This window comes from Fundulus heteroclitus, chromosome 3 (genome assembly GCF_011125445.2).
Source record: "Fundulus heteroclitus isolate FHET01 chromosome 3, MU-UCD_Fhet_4.1, whole genome shotgun sequence".
In the NCBI taxonomy this organism is placed as follows: Eukaryota; Metazoa; Chordata; class Actinopteri; order Cyprinodontiformes; family Fundulidae; genus Fundulus; species Fundulus heteroclitus.
Genome location: NC_046363.1, coordinates 8,661,509 through 8,677,446, shown reverse-complemented (window position 1 = coordinate 8,677,446; position 15,938 = coordinate 8,661,509). Strand labels below are relative to the sequence as shown.

Sequence of the window (15,938 nt, the reverse complement as noted above, 5' to 3'; positions counted from 1 at the left end):
GTTACGTTAAACAACAGAAAATCGGGTGGGCTTATTAGGTGAAAAATGGGATCCTAGCAGTGGCTCAGCTGGTTAATATAGAAAGAATCTCAGTTACTCTCCCTGATCCAGCTGAGTCAACAGTGCGGGAAATCTGCTAATGCAGGAACTTTTAACCAGTGAAATGGTGAACGCAGATTAACGATCCCCTCCTGGCTAATACACAGCCTGCAATACCCGGCATTCCACAGATACATTACAGTCGTGTTTTCATCACTTGGTCCAAGTGGGCAATCGTCCCGGGAAGTGGATCCGAACAGGGGATGTTGCTCTGATTATTCAAATTAAACACAAGTTTAGTGATACATTTTGCTATGTTATAGGTCAAACCCCTCATCATTGTGCATTATGATATACAAATTACCCCCCAAGTATAGAAAAAAAGAAGGGATGAAACCAACAAGATTAGAGCAAGATATTAAGAGTAAATCACCTTGAAATTCAATAAAATAGTTTACGTTTATGTGTCCAGACATGAAACCTCAGCCCTCTCACTGTGGCCCTTTTATACCCTTTAGGAAGCCTGGCCGAAGTAAAAGTCTTTGGCCCCTTTTCAATAGATTTTTTTCCTTTGTCTGCTACATATGAGCACCTAAGACTTAACAATGACTCCCGTCTGCTTGTTTAACACTAGTATTTAGATTTTTGAGCCCCTGTTCACTTCCTTGCATTGGTACATCCCGCCCCCAACTATATCAAATACAAGGAAACGGATGTGACATTGACCCCAGAATGGCATACTGGAATAAATTAGAATATTATTGAAAAAAAAGACACATTTATTTTAATAATTTAATTGAATTAATTATTGAAACCTATTATTTAGATTACTTACCCAGATGTTTTGAAGCCTTTAATTCAGGTAATTGTTATGATTTCCCTCTTAAAACTGATGAGATAACATTTAATATTTAAGATTATTATATTGAACCAAAAAACATCCTTTTTAAGAATACAGAAATAAGGGTTTAATAAAAATTATTATCTTGAGTGGTAATTTTAAAAGGGACTTTATATATATATATATATATATATATATATATATATATATATATATATATATATATATATATATATATATATATATATATATATACAGTGTTGTATAGTAACAGAGTATAAATACTTCACTACTGTACTTAAGTATATTTTGGAGTACTTTATACTTTCCTCGAGTATACATTTTTTTGATAACTTTCACTTTTACTTCATATATTTTCGAACTTAATTGCATACTTTTACTCCGATACATTTTCATTGTTTGGTTTAGTTACTCATTACAAAAAAGAGAGAGACGCACGCAATTTGTAGAGCACCGACCTTACTTGAAGAAGAAAAACTGAAAGCTTACAAAAAGGTTGTATTTTCTGTCTAAACTTGGTCTAAATTTCTCCTGCACTTGGTTGTATATATTATTTTAAGTGAATTTGACCTTCAAAGTTTACCAAAATGTACAAAATGTCATTCAAACTGCATTTGCTTTGTTTTACTTTTTACTTTTTATTACATTACTTGAGTACATCTATTTTTACAGTAATTTTCATACTTAAGTACAAGACATTTCAGAAACTTTAAGACTTTTACTCAAGTAACATTTCAGTCAGTGACTTGGACTTTTACCAAAGTCATATTTTGGAGAGGTACCTATATTTACTTGACTCCGAGATTTCAGTACTTTATACAACACTGTATATATATATATATATATCACCGTTACACCGCTCTGGTTGAAGTGAAACAAGCTTGATTTTCCGGCTCACGCCCTCGCTGGCTGATAAATGGTGCGGACCCACAGGAACGAAACAGAATGAACACATCCGGTTGGAAACGTCAAATTAAACGCCATGAGTGGCCCTGCTATGAAATTAATTATAACAAAACATTCAAAGGAAGCCTCAAACAAGCCTAAATCGAACCGAAATTGAATTAATTAAGATATATTTTATAAAAATTGTGAACTTTTGTTTTGAACTTAAAAAGAATGTAAAAACAGAGTACGACAAAGTATAAATTGCAGTGCTGCTCTTTGTTTTCTTTTTGCACATTGGAGTGGACAGAGCCCTATGTTAGATGAAAATCCAGCAGTCATTTGTAAGGAGGACATAGAAAAAATACGAAAAGAAAAAACAGCAAAAAGAAAGTAAAAACATATCGTTATTGTTGTTACTCTTATAATGTGGCATAAATTGGCATTTTTATGTATTATTTAGAATATTTAATTTTGAATGTCTCTACAAAAATAATACTATTAGTAGTAGTAGTAGTAGTAATAATAATAATACGGCACGCCAAAAAAGAACAGGAAACGACATTGTTCAGCTTTTATTTTGAAGGCGCCGGTCGGGGTTCCTGCCGCCGTGTGTGGGGACTTGACGGCAGCAGCGGATAGGTGGGAGCGGAGCAGCCAGGCGGATGGATCTGCAGTGCAGTCTGGGAACTGTCAATCGTTTAGCTTTGTGCCTGTAGCGATGGCAGCTACACCTTCACCTCACTTCACCGACGCCCGGCGGGACAACGCGGAGGCGGGCAGGAACATGTAGGATAGGCGCTTCCTTGCTGGTAGAACAGTCTCGGCAGAGGAGCGGGGCTGAATGAACGGGGTGACACCGGAGCCGGGGCCCAGCTGAGCTTCTAAACAATCTGCGGCTAAACAGCTAGCTCCCACACATTTCTGACGTTGGCAGCCGCTTTCTCACATCGGGTCGGATACATGGTTGGATGACAGTCTCCTGTCCGGAAACGGTGAGGTGTTTTTTTCTAGTGTTTATTTTATTTTTTTAAATCACAAAGTGTCCACCTAACCTGCGCAGGGGGAAATTAGCTCACCTGTAACCCGTAAGGGAGCCATTAGCCGGGGTGTCACAGTTCTACTATCAGCCTCTACAGCTTCCTCGGTAACCGCCCATAGAGACAGAAAGGTCAATAACGACATTTATGAGGTGTAAGGTTTTATTTGTTTATTTATTTTACCGTGTTCTTCCACTACTGAGCGGTAACACACGTATCCTCTCTGCTCCGCCTAAGTTGCTGTTGATAGTCCTCAGTTGCTACAGGCTAATGGTTTATCCAGCCGTATGCTTTTAAATGTTAATAGCCGGAAACGGCTCCCTGCACGCGTCACCGCTCCCGTGACTGTTGTTATTTGTCCGCGCGCACGAGCCGCTTCATCGCACCTGTTCAACCAGGAACCGGCCAATCGCGAGGCAGGCAGGCCTCCAGGTGATCCGGAAGCGCTGAAACTGTAAACCAGGCTGGGGGGGTAGATGATCTGGCAGGATACCGTGGAGCAAGGCAGCAGGGATCAAAGCTTTAGACGTTTGTCCCTTACACAACAAGCTGTGGCTCCATCAGCTTCATCGGATTTGATATGTCTTTGTAAATGTAGCCTCCCCAGAAAACAAGGTCCCATGTGTACGTGGGTTTGCTAACAGCGGATAAGTGATCAGAGTTCTTTTCAGGACATCTCTTGATTTACAACAATCGGGTCAGATAATGCCAGATTTAGGCCGGAAAATAACGCCCTCGACCCTAAACCTAGGCAGAAAAAGAAAGTTACTCTTTTTTTTTCCTATTTTCTTTTCTTTATTGTGCTTCATTGTGCTGTGTTTTTTTTTTTTTTTTTTTTTTTTAATGTTCAGATTGACAGAACGGCGGCAGCGATTCGACTAAAGCAAGCGATGAACCCGAGGATCAGGCCGTTTTAAAGCTTAAAGCCTTGATGTGGCTTGATGTGCTGTGAGGGATCACAGCTGAATGTTGTCAGCATCTTTTCTATGATGACGGTGTCGACTTTAGACGGCATATTAAAAAGCCTTAGAAACACAGTTACATAAGTGTGTGATGATGAGCTACAATTTTAGGTGAATTAGCAGGCAGAATCAGCAAAGTGAGCGTAGGAACACACCTCCGGCTGAGGCAGGAAGCATGATCAGTGAGCGAGGCCGTGCCGCATGTGGAAATCTGTAGAGAAACGACAGGAGGACGTGGACGTCTGACGGCGTCTCGGGGCTTTTCTCGGCTGCCGAGCCGGGATTAGCGGCGTGTAGCGCCACACGTCGGTGATGTCCTACGTTACAATCAGCCACGCTGCAGCTCCTGGCTTCTAAACCTGGTGAGCAGAGGAGATCGAGTTTGTTTGAGAGGAGCTAAATCCTTTTAATAGCTGCTCTCCTGAGGGATGGAGGGGGGGGGGGGGGGGGGTCGTAGGAGGGATAGCAGCGGCTTCCTGGCAGGGCGCACGCTTTGTTTCCAGACTTTAAAGGCTGGCTCTAATGTCTTACTCCTGAAAGCATAAGGAAAACAAAGGAGACGACGCTTAGATCAGACTCTGAACCACCGCTGTAAAGATTTCTCACCACATCCTGTTTTAACTGATCTATTTCTGTTTTTTTTGTTGTTTTTTTTGGTCAGGCATGATTGCAGCAGCGTTTCCCAGTCGTTTGAGTCATGTCCAAAACGTGCTTTTCCTCCCCCCCCGTGTTGCAGGGGCCGTGTTTACATGAATGGCCTGAGTCGTGCATCGGAGTGAAAACCAGCCAGGAGAATGAACGCGGAGGAGGTGGAGCTGCTCGGCGACTCCAAGTACAGGAACTATGTGGCGGCGGTGGACAAGGCCCTCAAGAACTTCGAGTACTCCAGCGAGTGGGCGGACCTCATCTCCGCGCTGGGCAAGCTCAACAAGGTCAGGACCAGACAGGCCGCCGCAGATTGGCTCTTCTTTCTTTAAACTACTAAAGATTCATTATTTAAATTTTTATTTTATGTTATTTGATCTATTTCAGGTTTTGCAGAATAATGCAAAATATCAGGTTGTTCCCAAGAAGCTGACGATAGGCAAACGGCTGGCCCAGTGCCTCCACCCCGCCCTGCCCAGCGGGGTGCACCGCAAGGCCTTGGAGACCTACGAGATCATTTTCAAGATCATTGGGCCCAAGAGGCTGGCCAAAGACCTCTTTCTGTATAGGTACGTGGAACCGGACCAGAACCAGCACCGCTAACCCGTATAATGGCTTTTTTTTTTATCTTGATGGTAACTGAAGTTCTTTATGACCGCTGTCACCGCAGCTCGGGCCTCTTCCCCCTGCTCTCCAACGCTGCTATGTCTGTGAAGCCCGTGCTGCTGGGGCTCTACGAAACCTACTATCTGCCCCTGGGAAAGACCCTAAAACCAGGCCTGCAGGGCTTACTGACTGGTGTTCTGCCTGGTCTGGAGGAAGGCTCAGAGTATTACGACAGGTAAGGACAGGCGCTTTACAGAGAAAACTGCCCTCACAGCGACAGTAACTAGAAGCACGTGCTCAGCAGATTGGGAAATAAAATTGATGCTGATCAATAAAGATCTGTGTTGTGTCTTATGAGCTAGATGGATTTCAAAACAGTGATGAAATTAGATGTTAGTTTTAAATGACAACCTACCTATAACATCCATCAGCAGGAGGATTGGGGCTCATCATAGAGATAAAGCATCAAACTGTCACCAATATGAGAAGCGTTTGGTTACGGAGATGCCAAGGAGGGCGGTTTATCTTTTAGATCTTTTTTTTTTTTTTTTTGATATCCAAATCAGGAACAAACATCTGGTTGGATAAAAATGACTTCAACTCCAGATCTGCCAGGGTTATAAACTACACGAGATTTAGATGTAGGACGGTCCTGGTTACATAGAGAAGCAGACACCAGAGGGCGCTGTAATTCCAGAAATGTCATTGTGGACCAGGCTGCTGGCAAACAAAAGCCCCAGCACTTTTCCAAAACAAATAGTTTGTTCATTATTTCGGTTTTGTTTCTTAAGCAGTTCTTTGGGTAATTCAAACTAAGGTCGAGTCTTATTCCAGTTGTGTTGTAAACAAAACAAAGGAGGCAGTTTAAAATGGTTTAAACCAAGGAGTTGGAGCGGGAACAGTAAGATATATCAGTCAGAACACAGAGCAGAAAAGGTCTAAGGTCTGCTTCTGTTAGTTTTTAGCCACTTTTTCAGTTTAAAATTTGTTTAAAGCGTGAGTTATATTACTGCACACCCTCTTTCAGGGTGTAGGGAAATATTGTGTACATTTATTGACTGAAAGACGCGTTTGATTGCTTTCCGCCTGGGCTAAAGTCCCCCCCCCCCCTCCCTGCGGATTTGCTCCCTGTCAGAGCGGACGCTGTCGGACCTAAACGCCGGCTGGTGTTTGACGCGTGTGTGTCTCCTGCAGAACCAACACGCTGCTGGAGAAAGTGGCGGCGGCGGTGGAGCAGTCGGCCTTCTACAGTGCCTTGTGGGGCAGCATCCTGACCAGCCCGTCCGTGCGTCTCCCCGGGGTCTCCTTCGTCCTGCTGCACCTCAACCGGAAGCTCTCCATGGAGGACCAGCTCTACGTCATGGGCAGTGACATTGAGCTCATGGTACGTTAGTGTTGTCACGACGCCAACCTGTTGGTATTTGATATATTCAAATAAAAAAAATATCATTACTGACTTTATTTTAATAAAAAAAAAAACTTAGAATATTACCACACAGGCAGTTTCAGTCGCTCTATGAGTGTTCAGCGTCATGTTTTCTGCACACAAAGTCAAACTCAGTTTCTGCTCTCACTAGGTGGAGGCTGTTAGTACCTCGGTCCAGGACTCCAGCGTTCTGGTCCAGAGAAGCACTCTGGACCTGATCCTCTTCTGCTTCCCCTTCCATATGAGCCAGGTAAACACAACCTCTGACGGCTTCGGCTTGAAGGCCGTGTCTCTTTTCTTTAGGGAGGTTTGGTGTCGTTTGCACCTCAGGTGTGCACACAGTCTAGTCCAGAACCATTTACCTGTTGATGAATTTCTAATGGTCTCAGATTTGTTTTGGGGGAAAAATAAGACAAATAAGAGGAAAAAAAGGGTTTGAGCGAGGGGCTGGAACGCTGAGGAGACGGGGTAGACGGGGGATGGGTCGTGCCCGAGGTCCTTCCTTGGCTGACTTCTGGTGACGATGCTGTTTGTGTTTGAAATAATGCACAAGATGGACGAGCGAGGGGGAAGCAACATGCAGGTCAGCAGATGATCAACCGCGTCTCTATTCGCTCCCAGTGGTTGCTCTGTCGCCCTAATTTCACTGACTTTCTTGTGATCTTGTGAAGTGGTGTAGATCAACAGTTTTTCTGACTTTCTGGAGGTCTTTCAAAGATTTCCTGTGGACTTTAAGCTGCTTTTCACTCGTTTTCTTCCCAGACCTGACCGTGAAAGATTATTCTTCAGTGTGTGATTAAAATCAAATTGCAAGCGATGGATAGGTGGAGGACAAAATAGGCCAGAACAAGTATCTGAAACAGATAAACTTTGTCTAAAAGCGTTTGCTATGAAATCTGATGAGGCCTGTCTCAGAGCCGTAGAGATTCACCCGTTTATTCTCTGCATAATAATCCGCTTTATGCCAGGTTTCCAGCTAACAGCCCTATGTCTGTCTAAATGTTGCTACTTTGTAGTTTATCATAGATTAGATCAATGAAATCTGAACAACTCTCTGTACAAGTCTCTATGTGAAAAGTTTGCTGTTACCAAAATCCATGACTGGTTACCTGACGCTGGTTTGGCGTTTGATCTTAGGACCCTTTTCTACCTAAAATGATCTTTAGGCTGGAGCTAACCTGCTTAGCGAACAGAACATTGCTTTGAAAAAGCTCAGCGACTGGACAGTAGATTGGTGAAAAGCAGCCGGCATCCAAAGCCTGAACAAACCTGCTGTGTCGTGTGTTGCTGTGTCGTGTGTTGTGTGTCGTTGTGTGATTGTGTTTCTGTCCTGTAGAGGGCCCTCTTAGGCCATTTCACTTGTTCCCATATTTGGTTTTTCCACCATCATGAATCGATTCATTTAAGGTTTAACATTTCAACAGTTTAACTGAGCAAAAACAACACTTTTAGGTTTAATGAAATGTCAAAAATGTCTTTTTAAAGTGTGTTAACCTCATCAGCCTGTTTATTAATGTTTTGTAGAAGCCCTTGTTCGTGTATGAATAAAGATTTAAACTTCTATATTTCATTAGTTTTACAGGATACAGCAGTATTTTACTGATTATTAGCTCATTTCTGATGATGCTAAGGATGCTGGGAAGACCTGTGAGCGAGCGCTGAGGTCAGATGCGATGAAAATAACTTTAAACCCAACCCTTCTTGTTCAGAGAAAGAAAGAGGCTGAGTACGACTCCACAAATTCACTGCCGATCACAGAGGCAGAAGCATTATGAGGTGGAGCTGTTTTTCTGCTGAGGACGCAGCTTTACCACATTGACAGTCAGGTTTTTACAGCACAGACTGGGGCGAGTAATTTAAACACATTGAATGAGAATCCTGAAGTTGAAATGAACCTCCATTTTAAGATGGAGGACCTGAGGGAATCAAATAGTTATCCCATCTGTCTGCAGAGATGCACTGTATATGGACTCCAACAACACCCTGCTGTGTCGTGTGCTTTCAGGCTACTCGCCCAGACATGATCCGGATCCTCTCAGCGGCTTTGCACGTGGTTTTAAGGAGAGACATGTCCCTGAATCGCAGACTCTACGCCTGGCTGCTGGGTGAGAAATGCACACTCTGACACAAAGAGGCTCACGCTTAGCCTTGTGGAAAATAAAACTAGAATTATCATCATCCCAGGAAAACGTGTTTGATTTTCGCGTTGGGGAAAGAGGACAAAATCCTTCCTTATTTCCAGCAATTACTATGGCGTTCTTTATTTATTTTATTTTTTTACTATATGCAAGTTTTATAGTAACTCTACCATGTGTTTTATAATCATTGTTCTAAAATTTATTTATTCATTTATACAGGTTAACTAGTCAAGACCTCATTAACAAAAGAGACCTTTAATATTTATGCTCTAAGGTTTTCATGCGTTCCTTTTTAGAGCTCCATGATACTAGAAGATGTCGTTGGTATATCACTGATTCAAAACCACAATGACTGCTGTCATTTTTAATTAATAACTGTTGTGTTAATTGTGATAGATCCAAAGTTTCCGTACTCCTCTGTGACCACTAGCATCATAGGCGCTGTCCTCTGGGTCCACACCCTCCAGCAGGTGGAATATGTTATTGACTGCAAAATTTCAAGCTGTGATGCACAGAATATTTTAGCAAACGGTTACTGCATCTAAATCGGTCCTTTGGGATATAAATATCGTGTACACTGGTATATATTTTTCTTTAAAACAGTTAATTGGCTCTATTTTGTGCAGCCTTGCTTCTGAACAACATGCAGAAGGCTTGTATAATTGGTTTGTTTACTGTCTCGCTTAATTTTCTCCCTTTTTGCTGCTCACTGTGGGCAACACACCGGTGAGTATGAAAAAAGGTTAATCCCCATCTTTTAGGTTATATCGCTCTATGTCGAGTTTTTGTGTCAACAAAAAGAATTTGAAGCAAATCTGTTGAAAGTGTTGGGCTGTGGTGATTTAAAAACAGGACGCTTGTAGTTTCTCCCGTCCCAAACACCGAGCCAGTGAGCAGTGTGAGCGGGTCAGGCATGGTGTCTTTAGCTGATGCTCAGGGTTGTGGCAGCTTATCTTTTGGAATCGTGCACAAAAGCTGTGGGTTTGCTTTGTCCACAGCATAATCAGCCGCTCCTCGACATTTCTGCAGATTGTAGCCTTGGGGGCAAAGTTGCTGCTGTCTCCCATCTGAATACAGGAGACTGTACAAAGGTTTTACTCGGAGATAACAAAGACATCCTTTCAATCATTTGTAACCTACCTGCAAACTCTGGCTTTAGCTAAAGGATGTCAGGGAAGTCTTAGTAGGGCAGCTGAACCTTATTTCTGGTTCATCAGATTCACAACCACAGCTTGTTACCAGGACATTTTATTTTCAATATGGAAATTTCAATTTCAATTTCTTATTTATTCTATTCCTTACAGTATAGCTGATCCTTTTTTGTATTCTTTCTTATTGTAGTGTCTGTAAATTATTATTGCGTCTTGACCTCTTCCTTTTGCCTCGGTGTGCTGTGAATTTCCCCACCGAGGGACACGTGCATTTACCTAAACGGATGGCAGACGTGAACGCATGAACACTGAAGCCTGAAAGTGAATCAAATAACGTTTTATTAAGCGTTAGGTTAAGGTTGCTCATCTCTTTATTTCCAATAGTGAACTGGTTTGTTAGATTATATTTGGGGGAAAAAAAACTCCCATAAAAAACAAAAACCTTGCTTTCAATAAGTACAGTTTTGAGAGCCACTGTAATTCTGAGATTTTTTTGTTGTTGTTTTTAAAGGCTTTGACAACAACGGCGGTATAATAGGTCCCCGCAGCACTCGACAGAGCAACCCGGAGGAACACGCCTCCCACTACTTCAACAGCTTCTCCAAGGACATGCTAGTCCAGGTGAGGTTTAAGGCTGAATGCACAATCAGGTCAACAAAGGTGTCCTGAATAACCCCCTCCCCCCCCCCTCCCCAAAGGAGGCCTCTGAAAAGTGTACTCACGTCTGTTAATGGTGGCCAAGTACCTGTATGAAAGGTTTGCTGTGAACGTTGCAGACCTTATGCCGTGCCAGGCATTCTGTAGTTTCCCTACACATGTTCTCCACTCAGAGACGTGGATGTAGTGGATCTGCTGCTCGTATTCCCAGCAGCCTGAGCTTTGAAGGCGTCTCTCGCTCAGCTTTGGCGTAAGATGTCCTGCTGCGGTTCAAATCACGCTATCCTTCCTGCTGTTTGATTCACTCTGGTTCTCAAGGGGAAGGAACAGGGAGCACAAAAACTAAACAGAAGCTTTTTTTTTTTTTAAAGTGTTGTGTAGTTTTTTTTTTTTATGTGCGTTTGTATTTTTTTTTTCCCCTCCCACCTTTGCCATCTGCTCAGAGATGGTCACTGAAGCTCTCTTAACAGGGAGAATGGTGGCACCTCAGGGACTCTGTTCCACGCTGCAGTCGGTTCGGAGGCAGATGAAGCGTAAAACATGCAGAAAAAAATAAATAAATCAAAGCACATAAGGGGAAATGTAAAAACAGCTAAGCAAGTCTGCTCCTCAATATGTCAAAAATGGTTTAGGTTAAGATACAGTAGAAGCCAGATGTTTACACAGACTGCATGAAAAGAGGTCTAAACTGTGTTTTTTATTCTCTGTCTGGTGTTAAATTAAGGTTAATATTTTCTGTTTTAGGTCAGCTGGGTAGGATATCTGTTTGCTGATGCTAAAATACTAAGTGTTTCATTTGCTTTCTTAAAAATCAGAAGTAAACATGCATTAAGACGATCATGCTTTTAGGCAATTAAAGTCCAGACGACGATGTCATGTCTTCAAGATGTTTTTATTTACATGATTGCAGTTAAATAGAGGAATACCTGAGGATGTGTTTTAAGGCAATACTTTGAACAGCTTTGGATTAAGGTGTGAAACCAAACCTGTCTGGTTTCAATATGTCTCATCTTTGTGTTTTTTTTTTTTTTTCTCAGGCGATGGTTGGGATCCTGCAGGGCAAGGCTCGAGGCGGGGAGGAGGAGAGCATCCTTATGCACGACCTGAAGCCATTTCGCATCCTGATCAGTCTGCTGGACAAACCAGAACTAGGTAACCTGTTGGTCGATGCGTCGACCGCATCAGGCTTTTATTTGTCTTACAGAAGTCTTTAACGACACAGTTTTTGTAGCTGACTCTGGCTATTGTGCTTTTAGATTTATGGGCTGCTATTGACGCGGTGGACCATAGGATTTAACTTTTTCGTTTGGGGGGGCATCAGTGGTACGGCTCTAGACCGGTTTAGGTCCTACTTAGCTGAGCATACTTTCTGTGTCTGCCTCGGTGACCGTGTTTTCTCCTCGGTTCCCTCTCCTGGGTGGAGTCCCACAGAGCTCAGTGTTAGGCCTCCTCTTCTTCACACAGTGCCTGACTCTATTTAAATAGAGGATCTTCTTTCATTGTTACATGGATGATTCCCAGACTAATGTCCTGCAAAAGAATAGGGACTCCAACTCTCTGAGCCCTCTGTTTTCATGTCTAGAGGACCTAAAAACGTTTTAAAGGGTACATAATGCTACTGCGTGTCTTTTACAGGCACACCAAAGTTTGACCACATTCCAAAATGTTGTTTGAGACAAAGTGTTGAAAATAAATGTAAAATGTAGCATTTTCCTGAAGTTGAAATGCTGTTCTTATTCTCTACAATGGTAATTATATGTGGAATATACAGTATCTAGTGGGGCGTCACAGTGAAGGTGAGATATGCTTAAATTTTGTGACTGGCATGTGAAATTACTTTGTATCGGTATCTGAAATTCAGTGTTTGGAATATGGGCATACCATTGTATCATGTGACTGCAGTTTTATTTGTTGTGTGTCCTGCCTCTGGGTGTATAAAGGGCTCTCTGAGTAAATCTGGTGTGGCACATAAAGCTTTTATCTAACTCTAAACTGTCCTGTTAATGTCACTCCAGGGCCGGCCATCCTAGAGGACGTTCTGATCGAGGTTTTTCGGACTCTTCACACTCAGTGCCGGACAGAGTTGGACCTGGAAAGCCAGAGTCCTTTCAGCAAAGATCACACGCACCTCAGCAGGCGAGTTCAGCACACTTTTAGGGTGTTGAACATGATTTCTGAACAGATTACTGTGCAGTTTGGTGGTTTTGGCGTTTACTAGCCTATCGAACAAGAACAGTGCATTGTGTAAAGACCCTCCTGCTTACACCTTTTGAAAAAGTGAAAAACTAACCATCATATCAATGCCAGAATACAGATTTATGATTTTCATAGTGGTGTGATGCATACTTAAAGCAGGCTTTACTTTTTAATTGTGCTTCACAAACATAACCGATTTCACTCCTCTGCAGTAAACTGAGAGAAAACAAGAAGACGGCAGAACTGATTAAAACAGCCAATCTCCTGTTCAACTCGTTCGAGCCGTACTACATGTGGGACTACATTGCTCGCTGGTTTGAGGAGTGCTGCAGGTGAGTGCCGACCTGCATGGCAGACGTAATAAGGACATGCATAATAAACTGGCCAGGTTTAAACTTCTGTTATTGTTTTCAAGCTGCTTTGACACCTGTGTCTGCTTTCCTTTCATTAGAGCGATAAAATAGATTCTGTGCTCGTTTTTCACGTTACGTTAAATAAATGGCCTCTGATCTTTTAGCAGCTTTTTTTTGGAAGCATTAAACTCCAAATGTCTGTGGCGTTTGTGGGTTTCAGGAGAACACTGAACAGCAGCGGGCGTGTTGCTCGATACGGTTGGAGTCTGGAGTCCCCTGACCTCTCCCTGGTGGAGTTCTGTCAGCTGGTGGATTTCCTGCTAGACATTGTTTCCTTGGTGAGACGTTCTTTTTCTTCCTCTCATGGTCCGTTCTGCCATCCTCCTCTCCTTCATTCTGTCTTCTTCATCTCCCCTTTGGTCTTTGCTTGTATCTTTTCCTCTCAAAGGTTGTTCTGTCCTGAAGGATGTTTGTTTTTTTGCGATTACTCTTTCTGTAGCTCTTCAGGTGTCCTACTACTTTATATTCCAGGTTTTTCTTTTGTTCTTTTGGTTGTTTAAGTTTTAGAGCTGCCAGATTTAGCGAATCTGCAGCATTGAGATATTAAACGTTAGAAGATGGGTGTATGTTTAAAATAAATCTTTAACGGGTGCCTCTTTTATGAAAAAGAGAGATGAAAGTAAAAAGTAAATCTGGATAGTTTTACTTTTTTTTTTTTTTTTTTTTTTTGACTAGTATTTGAGCTGCTCTCTTTTAGACTGAGGAAATCTGAGCACAGATCAGGTCGAATGATACAGCCAGACCAGCAGCAGCCTCTGAAACTGAGATTTGGTTGATCAATAAAAGGTCCATGGCCTATAATGCAATGCTGCAAGCATTTAACCAGAACGTGGGTCACCATGTTTTTTAAATTGGCCCACATGGCTTCACTATCAGTACCAGGGATCTGCAGTTGAGTTTGGTGAGGGACTCTGACCCTGATCATTTTGAGACATCCCCAGTCGTGACTTTATGGTCCGATGAGAAGTGACGTCGATGTAAAACGCCCTTTTTGTGAATTCACTAAGGTTAAACTGGTGTTTCCTCCATCCCACTGATGGATTCTGCAGATTTCTCTTTCCTAGTTTCTTCACTTATTCTGTTTTTTTTAGAATATTGGTGTCAATCTGGGACTAAAGTTTTTTTTTCTTTTTTTTTCTGTAACATACTGGGTGTTGTTCTTCTTTTCTCTCCGTTTCTTCATCTTTTATTTTCTTCCTCTTTTACATTCTCCCCCCTTCTTTACTCTTCTATAATCCTTGTAATTATAGACTCCTGCTTGAGCAGCCCGTCTCCTGCATGCCCGGCACACACACCTCCTTTATATCCAGGATGTTTGCCGTTAGAGCGTTCCACAAACATTTCCAGCGTGGCAGCCGTGTGTTCAGATTTGGGATTCGACTCAGTTTTTTGGACGTTACAGATACCAGAGTTTGTGTGTCGGATCCTTTTATGTGTTCTGTTCACAGTTTTGATCAGAAGTTTAAATACACTCATCATGGGCTCGAATGTCATATTAATGGCTATATTTGGGCTTTTAATGGTTTATTTAAAAAAATAAAAAGAAGTAATTATTCAACATACAATAAGAGTCTGGTGTACACATTGACATTTCTTCTAGACTTTCTCTGCAGGAACTAAATGATACATACAGGTCACAAATATATAATTACATCCCCACTAGGGCTGCACTCTATATCACAAATGCATGACTGTAGCAGTATCCCTAAGCAGTATTAATATCCCAGGGGGCTGTTGGGACTGTAAACCGTAATTAGCTAATTGGGGAAACTGCATTCAGGCCCAGTGTGCTAGCGTTATATTTTGTTAAACCTGATGTTCAGTGCGGCAGAAATTGTTTTCTGGTGTCTTTGGGAGTGTTTTGGTTCACTGCTAGTCATATGGACACCGTGACATTCACCGAGATTATTATACGTTGTATAAACATGTGCTGCCCTAATCCCAGCACAATTAGCTTAATCAGCGCGTAGCAAGTTTGAGAGAAACCTCTCACTGCGTAGCCTAATTCTGGCCGTTTCTTTGACCTCTCTTCTCATCAGAAATGATAAAGTACATTTTGATTTGTATTCCTGGCACAGACCTTGAAGCACAGTCTGCAGAGTTTCACTATAGCTGAAGTCGAGGCCTTTTTTTCCCAAGAAGCTTCATGGTGTGCTGCTTTGTTCCTGTGGTTTGGATCATTGCCCTGTTGTTTGTGTTGATGAGCTGAAGCTGAAGAATTTGGAGGTCTTCCTTCTCCTTCATTGCTCTGTTCTACCTGTGCAGCGCATCAGTCTGACCGGCAGTCCCACAGCATGATGCTGCCACCACCTTCCTTGTCAGCTGATACAGGGGTCTCAGGTTGGAAAGGCTCACCTAGACTCCTCCAAGCGTTCTTCTTGTCTCTGTTGCCAGATGGCTCAATATTTTTTGTCTCACCAAAAATGCTCATCTTGGAGGAAGCATTTGGCTTTTTCATGCCTCCACATGCAAATTTCAGCCGGTCGATCTCGGACCGTTGCTCCTTTCTTGTGGGGAACGTCTCGGTCCACAGCGATGTGAACTAGCTTCACTGTGGATGGTGACGCTCGTTTTCTAGCAGCTTCCTAACAACAGGACGGAATTAATCTGGCAATACTAGGGTTCTAAAAGTGCACTTAAATTTGGAGAAAATCCCCTATAAATTCCAACCTGTGCCCTCATTTCTTGTTTTTAAATGTTATTGTAGCTGTACGTCTAATCTATATTCCATCGCAAGTAGAGTAAAACATTTAAATGAGTCCTTAAATGCCCAAAATGGAGACGACCTTAACGTCCATGAGTGAATGTAAACTTCTGAACACAACTGTAGGTGCTTCATGTCATGTATGCAATCTCCACACGGTCTAAACAGGCCTGCGTGGGGATTTAGTCTCCTTGCCCAAATACTGTTTGCATGT

The 15,938-nt window shown here is 42.4% G+C and overlaps 1 protein-coding gene across 4 annotated transcripts in view; it reads left to right on the top strand.

The window, feature by feature from the left end:
* The first annotated feature begins 2,408 nt into the window (after window positions 1-2,408).
* Window positions 2,409-15,938, top strand: part of dop1a (DOP1 leucine zipper like protein A) — a 34,758-nt gene continuing 21,228 nt past the window's right edge. For 2 of the 4 annotated variants that reach the window (XM_012872916.3, XM_012872914.3), the window contains exons 1-12: window positions 2,410-2,781; window positions 4,525-4,720; window positions 4,821-5,002; window positions 5,104-5,274; window positions 6,234-6,423; window positions 6,617-6,715; window positions 8,471-8,570; window positions 10,266-10,375; window positions 11,449-11,563; window positions 12,427-12,547; window positions 12,820-12,939; window positions 13,181-13,298. In XM_012872916.3, the coding sequence (XP_012728370.2) occupies window positions 4,583-4,720; window positions 4,821-5,002; window positions 5,104-5,274; window positions 6,234-6,423; window positions 6,617-6,715; window positions 8,471-8,570; window positions 10,266-10,375; window positions 11,449-11,563; window positions 12,427-12,547; window positions 12,820-12,939; window positions 13,181-13,298 (1,464 nt within the window). In that variant the 5' untranslated portion in view covers window positions 2,410-2,781; window positions 4,525-4,582. Of the gene's footprint in view, window positions 2,782-4,524; window positions 4,721-4,820; window positions 5,003-5,103; window positions 5,275-6,233; window positions 6,424-6,616; window positions 6,716-8,470; window positions 8,571-10,265; window positions 10,376-11,448; window positions 11,564-12,426; window positions 12,548-12,819; window positions 12,940-13,180; window positions 13,299-15,938 lie in introns of all 4 variants that reach the window. The other 2 variants (XR_002428762.2, XM_012872915.3) reach the window with 2 other exon arrangements.